This window comes from Triticum aestivum, chromosome 2A, assembly GCF_018294505.1.
Source record: "Triticum aestivum cultivar Chinese Spring chromosome 2A, IWGSC CS RefSeq v2.1, whole genome shotgun sequence".
Classification (NCBI taxonomy): domain Eukaryota; kingdom Viridiplantae; phylum Streptophyta; class Magnoliopsida; order Poales; family Poaceae; genus Triticum; species Triticum aestivum.
The window spans coordinates 766,955,439-766,974,862 of record NC_057797.1 but is presented as its reverse complement, the minus strand read 5'-3'; the positions used below and the strand labels follow the sequence as shown (position 1 = coordinate 766,974,862).

The window sequence follows — 19,424 nt, the reverse complement described above, 5'->3', positions numbered from 1 at the left end:
AGCTAGGTAGCTAGCTCCTATAATGGTGTAGGCCATCGGCGTGTGTCAGCCGGACCCCTACCAGTGAGGTGAGCACCATTTCCACGCCGCGCGATTGGATTCGACAGGCCCTGATCATTCACTGTACGGACGGACGGACGGCGCGTGCTTGTCTTATTCTTTGACCTACGTTGGCTTACCTACTACGTAGCCTACCTAGGTCCGTGCTAACATAAGCCTTGCATGTGGGAACCATGAACTCGCCCCGTGCGAGACGGCTGCGAATGCAAGTCGCGAGCCGATGGCGACCATGGCCGAGAGCGAGACCCATTCATCCAAGCACCAAGATGCTATAATTAACATAAGCCATGCAATGTCGTCCCTGTAGCGGGAACCTTTCCTCGCCCCGTGCGTCGATCACGACCATGGCCGGCCGAGAGGTCCCTTCATCCAAGCACCAAGATGCGTCCATCTCAAAACAGAAGCAGCTGCATGATTGATTGGCTGCCTGCTGCCTGCTGGTAACGCACGGCAACGCGGCCGACCAACCGCGTACGCTGGCTGACCGATCGGCAGTGCTGTGCGGATTAGTTGATCGATCCGAGACACGCATCCGGCACGCGCGTCGCGTCGGAGGAGGACCCAAGGCCGACCGAGTTAACCGACTGATTTGGTGCCGGCTAGCTGGAGCGCGAGAGAAGGGCAGAGCATGCACGCACGCACGCACGGCTAGCTGGAGCCCGGCCGTTGTACTCGGCCGGCCGGCCGGCAGAGGCGCGTCCTTGTTGCTTCTAGAGCGTGCGTGTAGGCCTGCTGCTGTCTCGGCGTCGCCGTTTGCAGGGACGAGCGGAGAACACTTGAGCCACGTAACAGCTGCTTGTCTCATTCTTGGACCTACGTTGCTAGCCACGAGCCCACGGCGACCGGGCCTATTCGTACCACAGTTTTGTAGAGCGGGAATCACGTGTCGTCCGGTTGCTGGAGCTACTGAAGTACGCCGCCGTAGCAGCAGCAGCGAGGCCTCGCGCCTCCTGTTGCTCGGAGTCGTACGTGACCATGACCAAACAAGACCAAGCTTCCATGCATGATTGCTTGAGCACGGGCAGTAACACGCCGGCCAGCCGATCAAGCAAGCAGGAGCTGGACGGCGTGCGCGCCTACGCCGATCGACCAGCAGCGTACGGCAGCGGAGCCGCGGACTGGCCGGCACGTCGCGTCGGATCGAAACCGAAAGCCGGCCGTGTTAACGGTGCTGCCGTCGTCGCCGCCGCCGCCCTTGGTGGTTGGGCGAGGTGATATAACGCATGTTTCATCCATCCAAATATTGCCCCATTGAAGCATTGTTGTTTTGATCGGTTGTTTTTTCCCATTTAGACACAACTTTGATCTTATATGACTTTGTTCTTTCCTAGCGTGTTGTGCGTCTATGCGTGTGCGTGCGTGCGTGTGTGTGTGTGTGTGTGTGTGTGTGTGTGTGTGTGTTTTCACCCCTTATAAAAAATAAATGCATCCAAATATTAGCGCCATGGACATTTCAGAACACGCACTCCCCGTCGCCTTCCACATCCGCGGGCCACCTCAGCTTCCCGTGAGTCGTTACTCTCCCACATTACTGAAAAATGTTTGTACTATTTTTCGAAAATTTAGTACTTTAAAAACTATAGTATACCATTCAAACAGATGTGATATGTTAACACATTTCTAATATAAGTTGGTCATATTTTTGGGAAATGTTTATACAATGTAAAACATAGTTCATGGATTTTGAAAAAAAAGTTGTGTCAGTAAAGATGTTTAATGTGTATTTTCAAAATTATTAACATGTATTTGAAAAAAAGTGTTACAAGCATGTATTCAGAAAATTGTAAATCATATATTTGAAAAATGTTCAACGTGATCCAAAAGTATGTGAAAAATGTGCAATGTGTATTGAAAATTGAATTTTTTTTAGAAATGTATAAAAAACAAAACAATAGCCAACCAGGAAAGAAATACAGAAAAAAACGAACAAACAAACTGAAAACCAAACATAATACCGAAAGAAAACTGGAGAAAAATTGGAACAAAACAGTGCGACGCTATGTATAACTTTGCCGCGGAAGCTATATTTCGTCCGTACTGATGTGTATTACGGCGCATTATTGGACCGGCCCCATACTGTAGCATTGTTTTGACTGTTTTAGATTTGTTTCTTTGGTTTTTTTTCGATTTTTATTTTTCTTTGATTTTCTTTTTTCTTTCTCGCTTTCATCGGTTTTTTTATTTTCACTTTGTTCTACTGTTTTCTTCGATTTACACAGTTTTTTTCTTTTTAGTTGTTGAACACATGTCTACTTTTTTCACACAAAATGCAACATTTGTGTATATATCAAGAACAATTTTTTCTACATGTTACAATTTTAAAAACATGATTAACATATATTTTATAATATCTATTTTTGATGTCCAAACTTTTTGTACACATCAATGTTTTTTAAATATGTGATTAACATTTTTAATATATGTTTTTATGTTAACCTTTTTATCATACATGTTGTACATTTTCTGTATACATATGAAACATTATTTTTATAGACATTTAACATTTTCCAAATGCATGACTAAAATTATTTTTAAATATATATTTTTGATGCTTCATGTTTCATATATATTGCACATTTTTTTAATACATAAGGAACATTTATTTTATACATTTAATTTTTTTGATATATATGTTTACATATTTTAAGCAATTTTTAAAATTTTATTTTCAAATATGTGTTAAATATTTTTCGAATGCGTTGAAAAGTTTTTTTCAAATGCTATCAACATTTTTTTGAAGTTGAAATTTTTTTAACACTGCACATTTTTTTGGAAACTTAAGTAATTGTTTGAGCAATATATGTATTTTAGTTTTTTTAAGACATATCGAAAAGAAAATATGAGAGAAAAAAAGAAACGAAGTGAAGAAATGCACAAACATGCTACTCAGGTGGCCCACTAGGGGCGTTCCCCTAAGCAAGCGGTTTAAACTCCTTTCATTGAAACAGTTTCAAACCGCCACCTTGCTAAGGTGTGCGATAGGATAGATCCATCGCACATGGCCCAGATTAATCATCTGCGATAGTGCTTAAGAACGCAGACGTTCCGGCAAAAGCAATCGTATACGACGCAGGAACCTATCGCACACACGATTGTTGCAACAGACACATGAGATTGGTCGAGAGAGGCGTTTTGGCTCCCAGGATCATCTACACCCGCGCCGAGTAAAAAAAATCAAAACAAATACTAGAAAATTTCAAAAATTCCAATTTTTTTGGGCATGGTAGATAATTTGGTGCGTGATGTCCGCCTCAAATTTCAAATCATTTGGACATTTGAGTAGCTCTCAGCAAAAAAAAATTAGAGCCTGTTAAATAATGTACTGTTCATATACTGTTCTGAACCAATTTGTCTTTTTTTGCTGAGAGCTACTCAAATGTCCAAATGCTCTGAAATTTCGAGCGCACCTCATGCACAAAGTTATCTATCTTCCATAAAAATTTTTGGATTTTTCTTTCAAAAATTGATTTTTTTTATGAATTGTTCTTTTACCGGGTGCAGATGAGGCCGGGCTCAGAATTGGATATTCGGAGATTGGTCATCCATTGCACACATCTTATATGAGTTAAGCGTGTGTAATTGCTCATAGAAACCAGACAAAGAATCAACGCAAAACATTTGTGAAATAGTATTACCTATGGCACACCAATTTCGCAAGAAAACCTTGTGCGATGTCTCGATTGTTAACGTCTGACATGTATGATATCATTGAACACGGTTCACGTACAATTTTCAAGTGGGATTGTCACATCGGACTCGTTGACTTTGAAGCTCACATGCGAGATGTGGTGCTATCGCGCATGATTTAAAAACACCGTCACACACGTACTGTTGTTTCAAAGTGTGCTATTTTTGGTGTACCACCCACGGTTCTATTCTTATGTGTACTTTTGTTGTACATTCTTCTGTTAGACAATGGAAGAGATGTAATTTACCATATTTTTATAAAAAGCAAAAGTAGTAAATGAGAAAATACATGTCAGAGAACCTGTGAATTGATATCGGACTGGCACTGCTAAGTTTCTCATCCTGAGATTAGTATCTCGTAGATGACAACTCGACGCCTCTCTTTACCTGACATTTAATCATAGCGGTAAGAAATTATAGGACACCACACTTGTACCATGCTTCTGCTGCCATCAAGTTGGGAGCTTATCCAAGGAGGCCCCCTTTTTTAGAAAGGAGGACTAGGCACGGCATTAAATTAATGACGTGCAGAAAAACAACAACAAAGATACTCAAATAAAATCAAAAGGTCAGCTTACAGAAGATGCTGAAAGATACTACAAGATGGCTATACGCACACGGGCCTTTCTGTAGATACTACAAGATGCTGAAAGATCAGCTTACAGAAGAAATCGAACAATCAAGCAAACCATAAAATTGTCAATGATCTGACATTTATTTTATTTATACAGACATAATTTTGTTAAATGTAGATTTTATCTATACAGATATCAGCATCCGCATCTATCAAATTCTTCAAAGGAAGTCCCTAATGGATGGCTGGTAAGGCTACTATATCTTTCCTTTGTATTTTTCATTGTTAGTTGAACATCAACTCATGTCTATTTATTTCCCAGGTTATAATGAACACCTATGGATACTAATTGTGCCTTGGTAACTGAAGCTTGGTTTTCACCCAAGGATGTTCGATTAATTGAGCAGCAGTTGGACGCGCAGCAGGATCACGCTGCAAACAGAGTTTCAGGAAGCTTTTTGCTTCAGAAGAAAGATGATCTGGGATATCAGGTATGTCTTTGCTGTTTGCAATTTTGAATATTAGAGCCACCTGTGAAATTGATTGCAAAAGCTTAGCAGACAATGATGAGAAGAACCAACCATCAGAGCCATGCAAAATCTCATAACAAACTCACCCCTTCGTACTGACTCCAAGGAGGCCTTGCGGTTGCCATCTCAAGAATGGTGCAGCCAAGGCTCCAAATGTCCACTGAAAGGCTGTATCCATTGGTATTCATGATAACCTGGGAAATAAATAGACATCACTTGATGTTCAACTAACAATGGAAAATACACAGGAAAATTATAGTAATCTTACCTCTGGAGCCATCCAGTAAGGGCTTCCTTTGAAGGATCTCATCGATGTGGATTCTGATATCTGTATAAATAAAATCCACATTTAACAAAATGATGTCTGTATAAATAAAATAAATGTCAGATCATTGAGACAGTATTAGTACTTACATGGTTGGTCATACTGAAATCTGCGAGTTTGATGTCACCATTAAAATTTACAAATATATTTGATCCTTTGATATCCCTGTGAGAAACGCAAGTTTTCATCAATAAGAATTAAGAAATAAGAATACATGATGTTTTTTCAAAAAGAAATGGCCATCCTATTCTATTTAATTTGATGACTGCCCAATACCTGTGCACTACATTACGCCTATGCAAGTATGCAAGGCCAGAAAGGATCTGTGTAGTGTAATTCCGGAGGACTGCCTCTTCAAATGGACCATATTCTCTAAGCAACTTATGTATAGAGCCCCCATTAACAAACTCAAGATAGAGCGAGAGTGTTTCACTAGACTGCATTGCAATATGAAACTTATTCAGGCAAAATGATAAAGTTGCAAATAAATGGGACTCTTCATAGTTTACACTATGATTGGAAATAAATATATTAATATATCTAACCATTGTAGCACCACCTAACTTTCAGATAACATATTGTAGTGACTGTGATTGCCTTGGTAATTTATGATACTGTCACATGTTCAAGACTAGATCATGGAAGATAGCCATTTCTTTTGTATTTACCAGTTCACTGCCATAGTACCGCACAATATTTGGATATGAAAGATGATTTAGGAGCATAATTTCCTGTCCATAAGGAGCATTGTTAGTACGAAAGAACTAACGTTTGTTACATGACAGTGATAATGACTAGTCCAATAAGCTCCAAAGATGATACCTGATTTAGCTGCCTCAGACACTCTTTTGACTTTGAATCACCAGCAATAACCTTAATCTCTTTAATTGCACACATTTGGCCACCTTCACTGCATTACATTTAGAGTGCAATTAAGTATACTGTACGAAAGAAAGGTTCAGTTGCTGAAGAACAGGAGAAGATAAAATGCTCTAGGATCAGACTGTGCACCTGTTCAATCCGAGGTATACTTGCCCAAATGTACCACTGCCTAATAACTTCCCCTTCTTCCACTGCGAATGTAGGGAACAGGAAGATGTGCAAGGGAAGCCTGGAGGAAGAGGAAGAGGAAGAGGAAGTGGGTGTGGTGAGCTTAAGCTCCGTGCATCATCCTGCCATGCAGTAGGGGATCCTGGGCATTGCCCAAATGCTCTTGAATGCACATGTGACGTCGGACAGTGTTTGCCTCTTGAACTAGGGGGAGAGTTCGGCAGCTGTGTAGGGAACAAAATTTTTGTCGATTTTCGGCCACGGTAGGATGTCCTTTGATCACTTGGAAGATCCAAAATGTTAGGGTGAAATTTTTTTCTTGCAGAAACTGAGGGTTCACACGATCTGTTATTCTCCAAAGTCAGATTATTTACGAGAAAGCGCACTTCTTCTAGTGCAAGACTTTGTTTCTGAGAATCAATGGCCGGTGTTCTATTTGCATCTGATATCCTATTAAATTGAGCATGAAAATCAAGTCAGTGTAAGCACACATATATGAGCCAATCACTTGACATCACTAGCTTTTTAAGCATTCTAGAGTTATCACATATCTTAACACCATAATTGGGATTGAAAGAATGTCGTTTAGCAATATTCTTTTTTCGAAAGAAGGAAAGGTTAGCAAGCATAGTATCATATGCTTGTAGCACATGGCGATAAGTTGGGTCACAGAATTTCAGATTAATTTGCACAATAACAAATTTCAGATGATTGGCAAATAAAATAAGCTGTTGGAACTGCCTTGAAAAATCAATACAAACACCAGTTATAAGAACAACAAAAAATCACCGTAAAGACACTGCTAGAAGCACAAAAAGTGGAGTTGTTACCGGCTGCCGAAATAGTTCTTATTTCCTTGATCACTTACCGGTTGCCAGCAGAGTTATTTGTGAGCACTACTGATATTGAGTTCAAAAGAAGAGCACTAGTGATGTAGTGCTGACACGAGAGTGTCTCCCGGGCTGGGATTACTCGTCATGCCTTTTATTTCCTCGCAAACATGTGTTGCCTTTTATGAGTATAAGTTTGTTCTAAACCATAAACTCGAAAAGCCGGTTGAAATCGAACTTTGTATCTATTTTTCCTTTAATTTGTTTCCAAACCAGGATCACTGACATGGGCAAGGTTAACCATGGCGTTGCTAACTCATTTCGCAAAACCTCGAAGCCAATCTAGTAAAGAAAAATTCAAAGCCAAACCCCCAAGAATCACCAACCACTTTTGTGCTCATGCCGAGCACTCCATACAACCACACATCTCTGCCATGGTCGCTGCCCTGACCAACAGCAAAATATATTTGGTCTAATGAGCGTGCACATATGAAAATGATTAATATGAGTTATATCCTTGTTAAAAACAGATTTTCGATAACTAGTGCGAAAACATGCGTGCGCACACCTCTAGTTACAAATGTGTGTCCGACACTAGTAAACCACCTTGAGATGAAACCCCTACTTGAACCACGAATGTAGGATCCTAATGTTGTACGCGGGTCGGACACAGAGGGCTTTACGCAAAGCAATTTCGTTAGTATAATTGTCTCCATTACCTTGTCCATCGGTGATCCTGGTGCAACTCTTTGATTACAGTTTCAGTCTTGTTCAGTTGTTTGATGATATCCAGTATACCGGGTCTTTTGAACCTATCATAATCCATGCAGCTCAGTGCTATTATTATGCATATGTTCACTTGTTGGCAATATGCTTGTAGTAGTTTGGAATTATGCCATTTTTCCTGGAACCTTTTCCTCCAGTTTTCATGTACCTATGGAATCAAAGTATAAAGCTAGGTTTGTTAAAATAATTATTGATCTTCTGATGAAGCGAAAGAGATAGCGATTTGTACTTGATCAAGAAAGTCTTGGTACTCCATCTCGGCACTTAAGGAATTGCCTCTAGGACCTGCAATTATCTTTATCATTACAACACCTAAACTGAATATGTCAAACTTCTTCGAGACGACCTGATGAGAATAGTATTCGGGCGGCACATACCCACTGAACATGGCAACACAAATACAACAGATATACAATGGTTAATTTTTTTTAACAATACAGTGGTTACGTTGTAAGCACATTTTAATTTACTGGAAAAGAAATTCACTAAACTTACATTGTTGCTGAAAGATTCTGTGAGATAACCATGGTTAGGTCTTTGCCAAAGAGCTTCGACGAACCAAAATCAGCAAGTTTCGGTACCATATTCTCATCTAGCAGTATGTTTTCAGGTTTTAGGTCCAAGTGGTAAATTGGTTCTTTGAATTCTTCGTGGAGGTATTTTAATCCTTCGCAAGTTCCCTTGATAATTTTGTAGCGCGTGTGCCATTCGAGTCCATCACATTCCACTGCGTATTTAATTGTAGAGTGTGAAGAAAATTATAATATACATATATATGCTAAATACTAAATACTAACTGGACAAGCCTCTCCCCATACCAGAAATATGCTCTTTAAGGTTCCCATTTTGCATATACTCAAAGCAGAGCGCTTTGTATATATCTTCAGCAAAAATGGTTTCTCCATTGTGCAGCATTGGCTTATGTCGTGTTTCGTAGCAGAAGCCAACTAACTGGATGATGTTGCGATGCTTGAGCCTCATCAGACTTTCAAACTCATGTTTGAATTCACCATTGTGTGTTCCTGTCGTGTTTTTATGGAGCACCTTCACAGCAACATATTTCCCGTCGCTATTCACCCCCTGTTCAAGATTTGAAAGAATATGCAAGTATCAAACTCTGTTTGGTTTGACACATTACACTGTTCATATCGTGTGTATGTGAACCGCTAGAAACCAAACATGCCATAAATGAATAACCTTGTAGACCGTTCCATATCCGCCTCGAGCAATTATCCGTTCAGGGGAGAAATTATCAGTGATGACTTCCAAATGTTCTATTGATATTCTCTTTGCATTTTCTAACTTGGTACCCAAGGTACTGTTTATGCTGAGAAAAATTGAAACCTCAAGTGTTAGAAATTTAATAGTATAACTTGCGCAGTTAATAGAGTAAATATTTTACGAAACTTCCCTAACATTCTTAGGTTAGCATTGCAGGGATCCATTTGATTGCGGAAGCGCACGAGTCGATACACACAGAGCATAGCATGCACATATAGGCAGTGAGGCACAAAAGGTAAAGCAAACAAGATCAAAGTATTCCTCGTAGAAGATGAAATAAGTGAGAAGCAGATCAGATTCAGATGTAAAAACGGCATCAGGATCTAGAAGGGGGGTTGAGCAGAACGTAGTACTAACCTGGACCTGGAGCTGGAGCTGGATCTACATCCGGAGGGCAGAGGAAGGTCTTTGCCCGTGGGTGCTCCGTCGGAGCCGCCGGGAGACGCCATGTCAACCGCCCATGTCCCTCACGGGAGGAAGGGGTGAAGTTCTGATGATGTGATCCAGCTTAGAGGCGTGACGTGGCTCACGCAGCCACAGTCAGTAACGAAGTAAACTCAACTGACGACCCAGTTGGCCAATTATTTGAGGGCGGAGACAGCGTGTTTCCTATACTACGCTCACTCCCTAGTTTTGTCGACCTTTCGCATAGAGCCGAAGCGAGAGAGCGAGCAGTTTCCATTTTTAAAATCTGTTCGCGTTTAAAGAAATTGAATTTCAAACAAAATTCCTTCTTCAATTTTTTTTCGGAATTTCAAGAAAGGTTCCATTTTTAAAAATTTCACAAATTAAAACAATTCTCAGGAATTTTTAAAATTTTTCGTGTTGAAAAATATGTCTTGATTTCAAAATATGTTCCTATTATTCAAAATTTGTGCACAAATTAAAAAATGTTCTTGTTTTTTTTTAAAATTCAATTGTTCACATTTTAAAAAAATGTTCACGTTTGTCAATAAAGGTTCAAAACAATCGACACATATTCAGACATGCCGCTGCTGTTAGTTCTTAAATGTTCGCGCTACATTAGTCACTAACACTCAGCACCTCCGGTGGCTAGCTACACACCTTCACCAACCAGGGAAGGGGGGTCATGAGTTTGATTCTTTGTATTTGGGATTTTAGACCGCTCACTATGGTCAATGCTTTTTTGAGGGGTCAATGGTGAAAGTATCCAACGACCGATGGGATGGGAAACGGCCCAAGCATAGGAAGAGTCCACAATGGCCCGTGACGATGGATGGTTTCACTTGGGAGTAACTAACCGGGTTTTACCCTTGGCTGGGTGTTCCAACGGGCACTTTCCTGGTGCGGGAGCAGCGCCACCAGTAGCTCCTATTGGTCGCTCACTGCATACAAATAGTAGCGTGACGGACGCCCATTTTTTTCGAAATTCTAAACAAATTTGGAAATTTCGGAACAATGTTTGAGGAAAATTAAAAGTGAAGAAAAAAAAAGGAAAAAAAAAAGATCATGACTGATATTTCCAAATTTGAGTGAGTGCCATCCTGCCCGCCTGCCCCCCCCCCCCCCCCCCCCAAACCCCTTTGTTTAATGGGCAATGGTAGACTTACGTAGATTAGTTACGAACATTTACGTAAAAACCAAGGTGGAGAATTATGATTCGTGTTTAGGGAAGGGAGGGCCCCACCCCCCTGAAAATCAGGGGGGGGGGGGAATGTTTAGATTAGTTTAGAAAGGTTACGTAGCTTTGCGTATGGCGTTCGTAGGTGTAGGATTATTGTTGTTTAATTCTTGCCCTCTTTCCTGCCTGCCCCCACCCTTTTGTTTAATTCTTGCTCTCTTTCCTGACCTGCTAGTGTTAAATAAAAAAAGAAAGTAAGTTCCCTGCCGCGAGATGATCCCATGACCATCTACTAAACTGGGGTTATGGCAAGAGTAAGAATTTGAATGACCAAAATAGAACGTGGATGGAAATGTTTAAGGCTTCCAGGTTACCAGAAGTATGTTTGAGATTTACTAAATGACAAATCCATATGTATTTGTATATTTATACATGATGGAATTTGGCATGTGAAGTGCAACAATGAATAAAGTATTATTAGAAAAAATTGGTTTCAGCATTCCAACATATGGATATGTGCACAATGTGGTGCATGCGTGTTCTTGTTAGTGCAATGCATGGACCGGGAACATAAAAAAGTCGACGTAATAGGCTAGTAGTAATTGAGCCATTAATTAACTTGATCGGAAGTAAGACCAGGTGGACCATATTGGAGGTAATTATGCAGTGAGGTATGTACATATACATATTTGTCTTGGCGTGATGACTAACATGCTTAAATCTCCGAGGTTCATAAGGGTAAATTAATGGCAAAAAGGCTAGTGTTCAACCATACCCTCCACTGGCTTGTTCCTTGGAATCGATTTATGCGCAAAAAAGAACTTCAAACATTAACTAAATCGTGGATAGATCACATGTTCAAGCACATCCATTGGGGACATATGCAGGTTGGGAGGGAAAGAGTGTTGTTTACCCCGGTCATTGTTGTAGCACTCACGCCGAGCCTTTGAAATCAAGAATAAACCAAACACTCAAATACCTAGCAGGAGTGAAGTTTTACACAAGAAGAATTTGAGCACAGGAAACGCCAACAATATAGGTGGTATTGGTATTTGCCTATTTGGCACCTCTTTAGGTAGAGAATCCTGTAGTGTAACATTATCTGGTAGCTGTCATCCGATTTCTTTGAACCCATAGGCATCTGCTTCCTTTCTTCCTCATCATCAAGCAGTAGTTGAGTAATAGGAATAACTGCTGCTTGCAACTTTCCTCTTTCTTTCTTTTGTGTGTGTAAAATATCGATTCATATGTATCAACTGTTATATCATAGAGGAAATATGCAATTCTAGAAGTTCATGGTTTCTCCTCAGGGTGTCTAACCAAAAGAGATCACTCTACAAAAGTTCTCCAAAAACTACTATTAGAAGGAAAATATGAAGAAAGAATCCTTTCCATGATGGTATATATGTGTATGTATAAAACTACAACTATACACTTTTTATTCTTGTATTTTACTATCTACTACCATGCAATCTGTTGTCGTTTGTTATCTCTGGTGATATATTATTGTATATAACAGTAAAATGTGCCTCTGGAATTCAGCGAAGATTTACAGATAGATAATTCCAGGCCCACACTAAAGGACACTTTCAGTGTGATTTAGATGGATAATTATAATTTGTTAGCTCGAATAATTGATTTATTCTTACATGATATTCTACAAATAATAATATTTTTTATTACCTACAAAGGAATATATATTGTGATAGTTAAGGGAATATCAATCCACACACTGAGTATACCTCAACTGATTAGTTCATTGAAATATGCCCACCAGGGTTCTTATGATCCCTTCAATTACAAGGTGCTTGTGATAACTTCGATAATGTCAAGATATGCATGCTCAATCTATCGAAGATGCTTATATGAGTAGAATGCGGGTATGCTTATCTAAATTGTCCGACCCCGGTGCCGACGATGCATGTGCGTGTCTTGACCCTCTTGAGGGCACCATCATGGCCCCCTCCCCTCACCAGGGCTCCGAGTGAAACTCCTTCACCGTATCTTCCATCTCAGCAGCGGTGTGTAGCGTCGACACCCTTTTGGTGGCGCCGTCGTGGAGCTCAGGTACCCTCTGGCCATGACATGTCGTCATCAGAGGGCTAGCTTGGATCTATCTCAAAGCTCCTTTGGCTCTGACGTGGGACTGTCTCGATTGCTTCTTGTCTTTTACACGTGACTTTGGTGTCTCCACTCTCGGTCCTCATTGTCCGCAGGCAGGAGAGGCGCTCCATGGGCCGGAGTGAGAGGGCAACCGACCCTCTCCGGCGACAACTTGATGTATGTGTTGACTCAATGTCCGATGGTTTCTCAAGGAGACGTGGTTTCTTTTCTGGTGAGTAATCTCGGGTGCCTCTTGATTGGGTGTGACTATTTATGAACTTTTGTTTTACCTTTGATCTACTTTGTAAGAGCGTTCATTCATCACCTTGTATCGGTTCGGTCGTGTTGCTTTATGCAACGAAAGCATATTTCAAGATTACGTGTTGCATATTCCATTTTGCTTTCGAGGGCCGTAAAATCGAGAGGGCCGAGATGCTATGCATGCGTTGCAATTGGCATGTCGAAGCCCGCGGCCCAGTGGCTTAATTCACGGCGCTTGGCACGTACCCTCTTCAAAAGTGGGTGAGTATTTTCAGCCGTGTGGTTCGTCAGGGAAGTTGAAACCCTACCTACCCTAGCAATGGCGGCGGCGGCCAACTGGGTTCCCATGGGCGACGGCCTCCGCCTGGAGACGGCGAGGGCGGTGGCCAAGGCGCACGGCGTTCCCCTCGACGTGGTGCTCAAGGGCTGCTACGTGGACGCGGTGGACGGGCCGGACGGCTTCCCGGATCTCCACGGCGTGGAGGACCACGTCACGGTCACCAATCAGGCCGACGGGCGGCATCTCATCAAGTTCGCCAACTACGATGCCTTCGAAGCAGCCTGCGAGGCGCCGACGGCCCCGGGACAGCAGGAGGAGCAGGACGACGCCAGGCTCACCGTGGTCATCATGCCCTACGCCGACCACGACTCGTGCGACAAGCTCCAGGATCTGGCGGCGTATCCCGAGTTTGGGTACGCCAAGATCGACGTAGCCAACTACGACATGCTGCTGTGGAAGAAGAGAGACATGGCCGCCCTCAACGAGGAAGCGGACAAGTGCCGCCAGCTCGGCACCGAGATGGAGATGATGGTGAGAAGGCTCCTTCCGGCGGACAAGTGGCGCCGGCTGGGGACGGGGAGCGGCGACGGCAAGATCGCCAGGGAAAGGCTGCTGAAATCGCACCTCGACGCCAGGCGGTATGGGGACGCGCACGAGCTGCTCCTGCTGCTCGACAAGGGGAAGCACGACGCCTTCTTCGGAGTGGCCGGGTGCTACGACCCGTGCCGCCCCGGTGACAACGCTGCTTCGGGTGATCGTGCCGCCGCAGAGAAACAGGCGACCGCCGATCTCCTCGAGCGCTACAAAGAGGAGCTAGACGAAAGATATGGTGCTCACCCACTACACCCGTATCCCGAGCGCGCAGATATCCTCAAGATGGAGGCCCGGAACAAGCTCAGAAGGGAATTGGCCAACGCGCGCAGGGAGGTTCAAGACATTGTTGAGACTGCAACACGAGAGATCGAGCGTATAGCTGACCAACTCGAAGCCATGGGGGTCGAGCCTAGACTTCTTGGCTGCGGCATATGATCGATACATGCAGCTCACACCCCATTGCAGTCCCAGATAGTAAGAGGAATAAAAGGAAGCTGTTTGTCGGTCAGAAATGCTCTGCGTTTAGTTATATATTAAACTTTCTCTTTTGAATTGAATTGTCATTATATGCATTTGTCATCTCTATGTGGAAATTTTGATATCCTTGTATCGCTTAATTGTCTGCGAATTAGTCTGATATCATTAGTCATGTGTAAGGTGAAGATAACATTAATCACATCTATTCTAGTCATCTGCAAGTGTTATATATCTCATCATATATACTCTCACGTGCAACTGATGCATACATAAATACATACATACACTCATGTATAAGTCTGTACACTCTCTTTTGTTACCGGTGCTCCTGCTTGGTTTCCAAGCAACGCACACAACACAGACCCTAGATTCCACATTATCTCCAAATTTTATAGACTTATAATACTCTTGTGCCTGCCAAGCATCTTCTACGAGCACAGCTCCAAATTAACACCAAACCACCTGACTGGCTCAGTTGCGACCACAAATAGTTCCACACCACCTGCCTTGCTTGGTTGCAATCATAATATCATTAATACATGACGATATTTTTCAAGGTCCAGAAACTCATGAGCAAACTCTCGGCCAACTCGGACATCATATAACCACTTTGGGTTTTCCTTCGATCGAGCTTGCTTAAGACCAAATGGGTCGATCGTCATGGATTTGAGTGACCGTGCGTTCTCGAGAATATAGAGTGCAAGCTCAATTTGGCCATTAAATCGAAATCATATGTGAATGTCTCTAACTTAACCCTACGGACTAAATTCCCTTGCTTATATAGGCACCGGTGGCACCTATGGTTACATGCATGTGGGTTGGTTACGTCTAGGGATAAATATGTCTTGAGTGTGCGCCAAGTCTTTGGAGAATTTCATCTTGAGTATGCTTAGGGGCATGGTAAGCATGGCCCATTCGTCGGTTGTCTAGGGGTCCTCTAGTCCACGACACTGTTAATCTGGTCACCGGCACTGGACCTCATAAGTCATAACAACAATTCCTCGCGCCGACCCTGCAAATCGCCGGTCCAAAAGTCTAATCATAGAAACATAAGAGGAAACAAGGGCAATGACACTGCAACTAATAAAACCAAGTTAACCTTCTCATTCTCGTTGTTGTAACGGACATACATTACAGTGCAGACCTCGCACACGTGGAGGAGGAAACCAGGCTGCCCCAGCCAGCTCGTGGAGCTGCACGAAGTTTCTCTTCTTGTTGACACAAGCTATTTCATTTGTCACAGCTTAATTTAGTGTCACTGATCCTGTTGCCGTGGTTTCACATCTATAGGTGCTTGGAAGTTGGAACAAGTAAAAAGTTCAGTCGGAATTATTGAGAGAGAATCCTTCATTCATGATGACTTTGCTGTATTTGTTTGTCTCGTGGCAAATCTAATTTCTAAACAAGTATTCTTCTCTGTATGTTAGTTCTAAACTTCTAATAGATAACTCACACACGATTTTGCTTCCGAATTGTGAAGTACAAAAAAAAGACTACTCTAAAGATGGACCTAAAAGACGGAAGGAACGATCTGGCTCATGTGTGCGCGAGGCAAGCATGGTGTCTAGGTGTGTGTCGTCTCCATCCACGCACGGGCGACGGATTCATATGTACCGGGCAACAGTAGAATGTCTCTGGATACCGCCAAGATCTAAATCCATGAACATATATAATCAGTTTTTGATTTTCCACCGCACTCATCCTCATACGATTCCATGAAATTCAGTGTACAATGTTTCGCTAATTACGCGCTATAGCGCGATATAGCAACCTAATAGTATATTTTAAGGGCCATGCTATTTTGTCATATAGCATGCTATTTTTTCATTGTCAATTAGTCCTAGAGTGACGGCCAACAAGCTTCATATCCCAAACTGGAGCAATAAATTGTACTCCTGCTGCATCACATAAATTCAAGACCAAGCAGTAGAGTCCAGGCTACAAACTACAACCCACACGAATGATTAGTCCCTTCCTGAATCCTGATCTAGCTTCAGCTGTTCATTAACAATGCTCTCACAGAATCACAGACGGAATCCACACCACACACACGCACATGCTGCAGGTTAATCAGAGGTGTTGTCGATGATGCAGTCAGATGCGAGTCATGCCGATGCCGCCACCGTTGATGATGGGCGTTGTGTAGCACAGGACACATACGCCCGGCTAACGAACTATTCTTTGCTTTGGAAATCTATATAAGTGGATGCAAGACGAGAGGAAGGATAGGATACGGTTTGGTGATTCACTAGGAGAACGTAGGAGGGCATTAGAGAGCAGGCTTGATCTGACCGCAATGTCTGCCAGACACGACAACAACCGCATGGCACCAAAATCACACTTAAGAGAGGGGAACAGCAACGGAGGTAACAGATCGAAATCCAGTTCTTCAACAACTTGAACGAACAAACTATATGCGCTGATGCTGCCAATCAATGATTATTATGGACGACCTTGACTAAAAGGTTGGTAAATCTTTTCCAAGAACAAAGAATGTGATGATTATTCTTCGACGGTCTTAACTAAACCGTGTCAAACATGATAGCAAACAAAATTTGGGGAATAAAAAAGAGACAGAAAAAGCATGAGGTGGTGCTAAATCAGATATGACCGCAAACTGCTTTAGTGTAGTCTGATGTCGACGACTTGCCACCAAGATCAGCGGTCCTGTACTTGCCGTCGGCGATGGTGCGGAGGATGGCGTTGTGGATGCGGTCTGCCTGGTCATTGAAACGCAGGTGGCGGAGCATCATGACAGCACTCAGCATAAGAGCAGTAGGGTTTGCAAGGTTCTTGCCGGAGATATCAGGGGCAGAGCCATGAACAGCCTCTGCCAGACAAATGCCGCCTTCACCAATGTTGCAGCTGGGAGTCAACCCCAGGCCTCCGATCAAACCAGCGGACAGATCACTGATAATGTCGCCGTACAGATTCGGCATCACCAGCACATCATACGTGCCAGGGTCCTTGACGAGCTCCATGCAGCAGTTGTCGATGACGACCTCCTCGTACTTGATCTCAGGGTACTTGGCGGCAACCTCGCGGCAGCACTGGAGGAAAAGCCCGTCTGTCTTCCTCATGATGTTAGCCTTGTGGATCGCGGAGACCCTCTCCCTGCCGTTGGCCTTGGCGTAGTGGAAGGCGTACTCCGCGACCCTCAGGCTCGCCTGGCGGGTGATGATCTTCAGGCTTTCAACGACGCCCTTCACGACCTGATGCTCGAGGCCGCTGTACTCCCCTTCAGTGTTTTCACGGATTGTCACCAGGTTCACATCATCGTATCTGGTCTTGTACCCCGGGAGGCTGTTGCAAGGCCTGACATTGGCGTAGAGCCCAAGCTCCTTCCTCAGCGTGAGATTCAGCGAACGGTGGCCTTTTCCGATGGGTGTGGCCATGGGGCCTTTCAAGCCAACTTTGTTCCTGCGCACCGACTCCAGGCTTTCCCATGTCAAGAAGCTCTGTGTTCTGGGATCAACCTCCGTGCCCACATAATGCTCTTCCCATTCAATTGGCACGCCTGCAACGTTGATCACCTGCTTCACCGACTCGGCGATCTCCGGCCCGATGCCATCGCCGGGAAAGAGGGTCGCGCGGATGGCCTCCGTGGACGTGGAGAAGGAGGACGCCCCGACGCACCGGCCCGTCGCCCGCGGCAGAACGACCCCCTGAAGCAGCCTCCGCATTGCCATGCCTCCTATCCACGGAACGACTCTGAAACAGGCAAACAAGCAAAAACAACAATCAAACGACCTAGCTAGACTCCAGATTTCTAGGCGAATTTCCACATACTCGATCGAACTGGATAGAATAAACGCGCATCATGCATGCATCGATAATCATCGACCGATCTATCGATCGGCTAATAGGGCACGGAAGACCACGCCCCATGGTCCCCGATCGGAACCGCGGAAAAAATAATTCGTTCTATTTTTGCCAAGGAAACAGTGACATTGAGAGGAGGGAGGCCGGATCGAGGGAAAGCGACGGTGAGGAACGTACCGGAAGGAGATTCGCGGCGAGTGTCAACGGCGGCGGAGGCGGATGGGATCCTGCTCCTGCGGCCGACGATGAGAGGGAGGGAGGGAAGGGATGAGAGAGACGGCTAGGGTTATTTATGGATGGCTACAACAGATAAATCTTCTCGACTCATGTTTTTTTTTTTGAGGGAAACGACTCATGTTTTTGTCCAAAACACTTGGGCATGTTTTTGTCCAAGTGCGTTTCATCGTGATCATGTTTTTTTAGGCAATCCAACGTGATCGTGTAAGCCTATCAAACTGGGCTTTTAGGTCAAGAGATACAACCCACAAACACAAAGACGGCCCTAAGCAAAAGAGAAATGTTTCCTAGGCAACTAGTTGAGGAGGGCTCCTTCGGGAGCCACCCAACAATCACTTGGGAGTGGGCCCTGGGCGCTCCCTCCGGATTTTATTTTATTTACATTTTTCCGCACGCGGTTTTGGCTTTTTAGATGGTTTTTCGGGGTTTTCGGCTTTTTGTTTTTTCACCGGTCTTTCTTAGCTTCTTGAAAAAAAATTGCGCGAAAAAACGCATTTTTCCCTTCGGGAGCCATGGATTTGCTTCCGCGAGAAGCAAGCTCGAAAAGGGAAAAAACGTGCTCCTTTTGAAGCGCACATGAGGATCCACCTAGGATTCAAACCTAGGTCTCCTAGGTGAGTAGTAGCAAAGCTAACCACTGGGTAAGCACCACATTCGTGTTGAATACTAGGGCACAACCTGCTTATAGGGAAAAAGAGCTAGTCTTTCATCATTTTTTCAGGTTTTTTGTTGTTTGTTTTCCTATGTTTTTCATCGGGTTTTCTTCGTTTCTTTCCCCATTTTTACTGTTTTTTCTTTCCTTTCTCCATTTTCTTCTGTTTTATTCGGTTTTCATCGGGTTTTTTCATTTCGTGTATCTTTTCTTTTTCTATTACGTTTCTCTGTTATTTCTTAATTTTTCTTTGGTTCTATTTTCCATTTTATTTTTTATTTGGTTTAATCTTG

At 43.3% G+C, this 19,424-nt stretch overlaps 2 protein-coding genes across 2 annotated transcripts; both read right to left on the bottom strand.

Annotated features, from left to right (window-relative positions):
- Positions 1-4,418: 4,418 nt before the first annotated feature.
- On the bottom strand, positions 4,419-9,166 carry LOC123191050 (aurora kinase A-B). Its single transcript, XM_044603807.1, has 13 exons — positions 9,040-9,166; positions 8,661-8,922; positions 8,338-8,569; positions 8,072-8,222; positions 7,776-7,990; positions 6,188-6,676; positions 5,999-6,086; positions 5,845-5,907; positions 5,453-5,613; positions 5,266-5,341; positions 5,120-5,179; positions 4,938-5,045; positions 4,419-4,852 (listed from the first exon to the last, which is right to left on the bottom strand). The coding sequence occupies exons 2-13, from the start codon at positions 8,821-8,823 to the stop codon at positions 4,667-4,669; spliced, it is 1,992 nt and encodes a 663-aa protein (XP_044459742.1). The 5' UTR covers positions 8,824-8,922; positions 9,040-9,166; the 3' UTR covers positions 4,419-4,666.
- Positions 9,167-16,904: 7,738 nt separating this feature from the next.
- On the bottom strand, positions 16,905-18,569 carry LOC123186578 (isocitrate dehydrogenase [NAD] catalytic subunit 5, mitochondrial). The gene is made up of 2 exons (XM_044598317.1): positions 18,420-18,569; positions 16,905-18,131 (listed from the first exon to the last, which is right to left on the bottom strand). The coding sequence occupies exon 2, from the start codon at positions 18,107-18,109 to the stop codon at positions 17,021-17,023; it is 1,089 nt and encodes a 362-aa protein (XP_044454252.1). The 5' UTR covers positions 18,110-18,131; positions 18,420-18,569; the 3' UTR covers positions 16,905-17,020.
- Between the last annotated feature and the right edge of the window lie 855 nt (positions 18,570-19,424).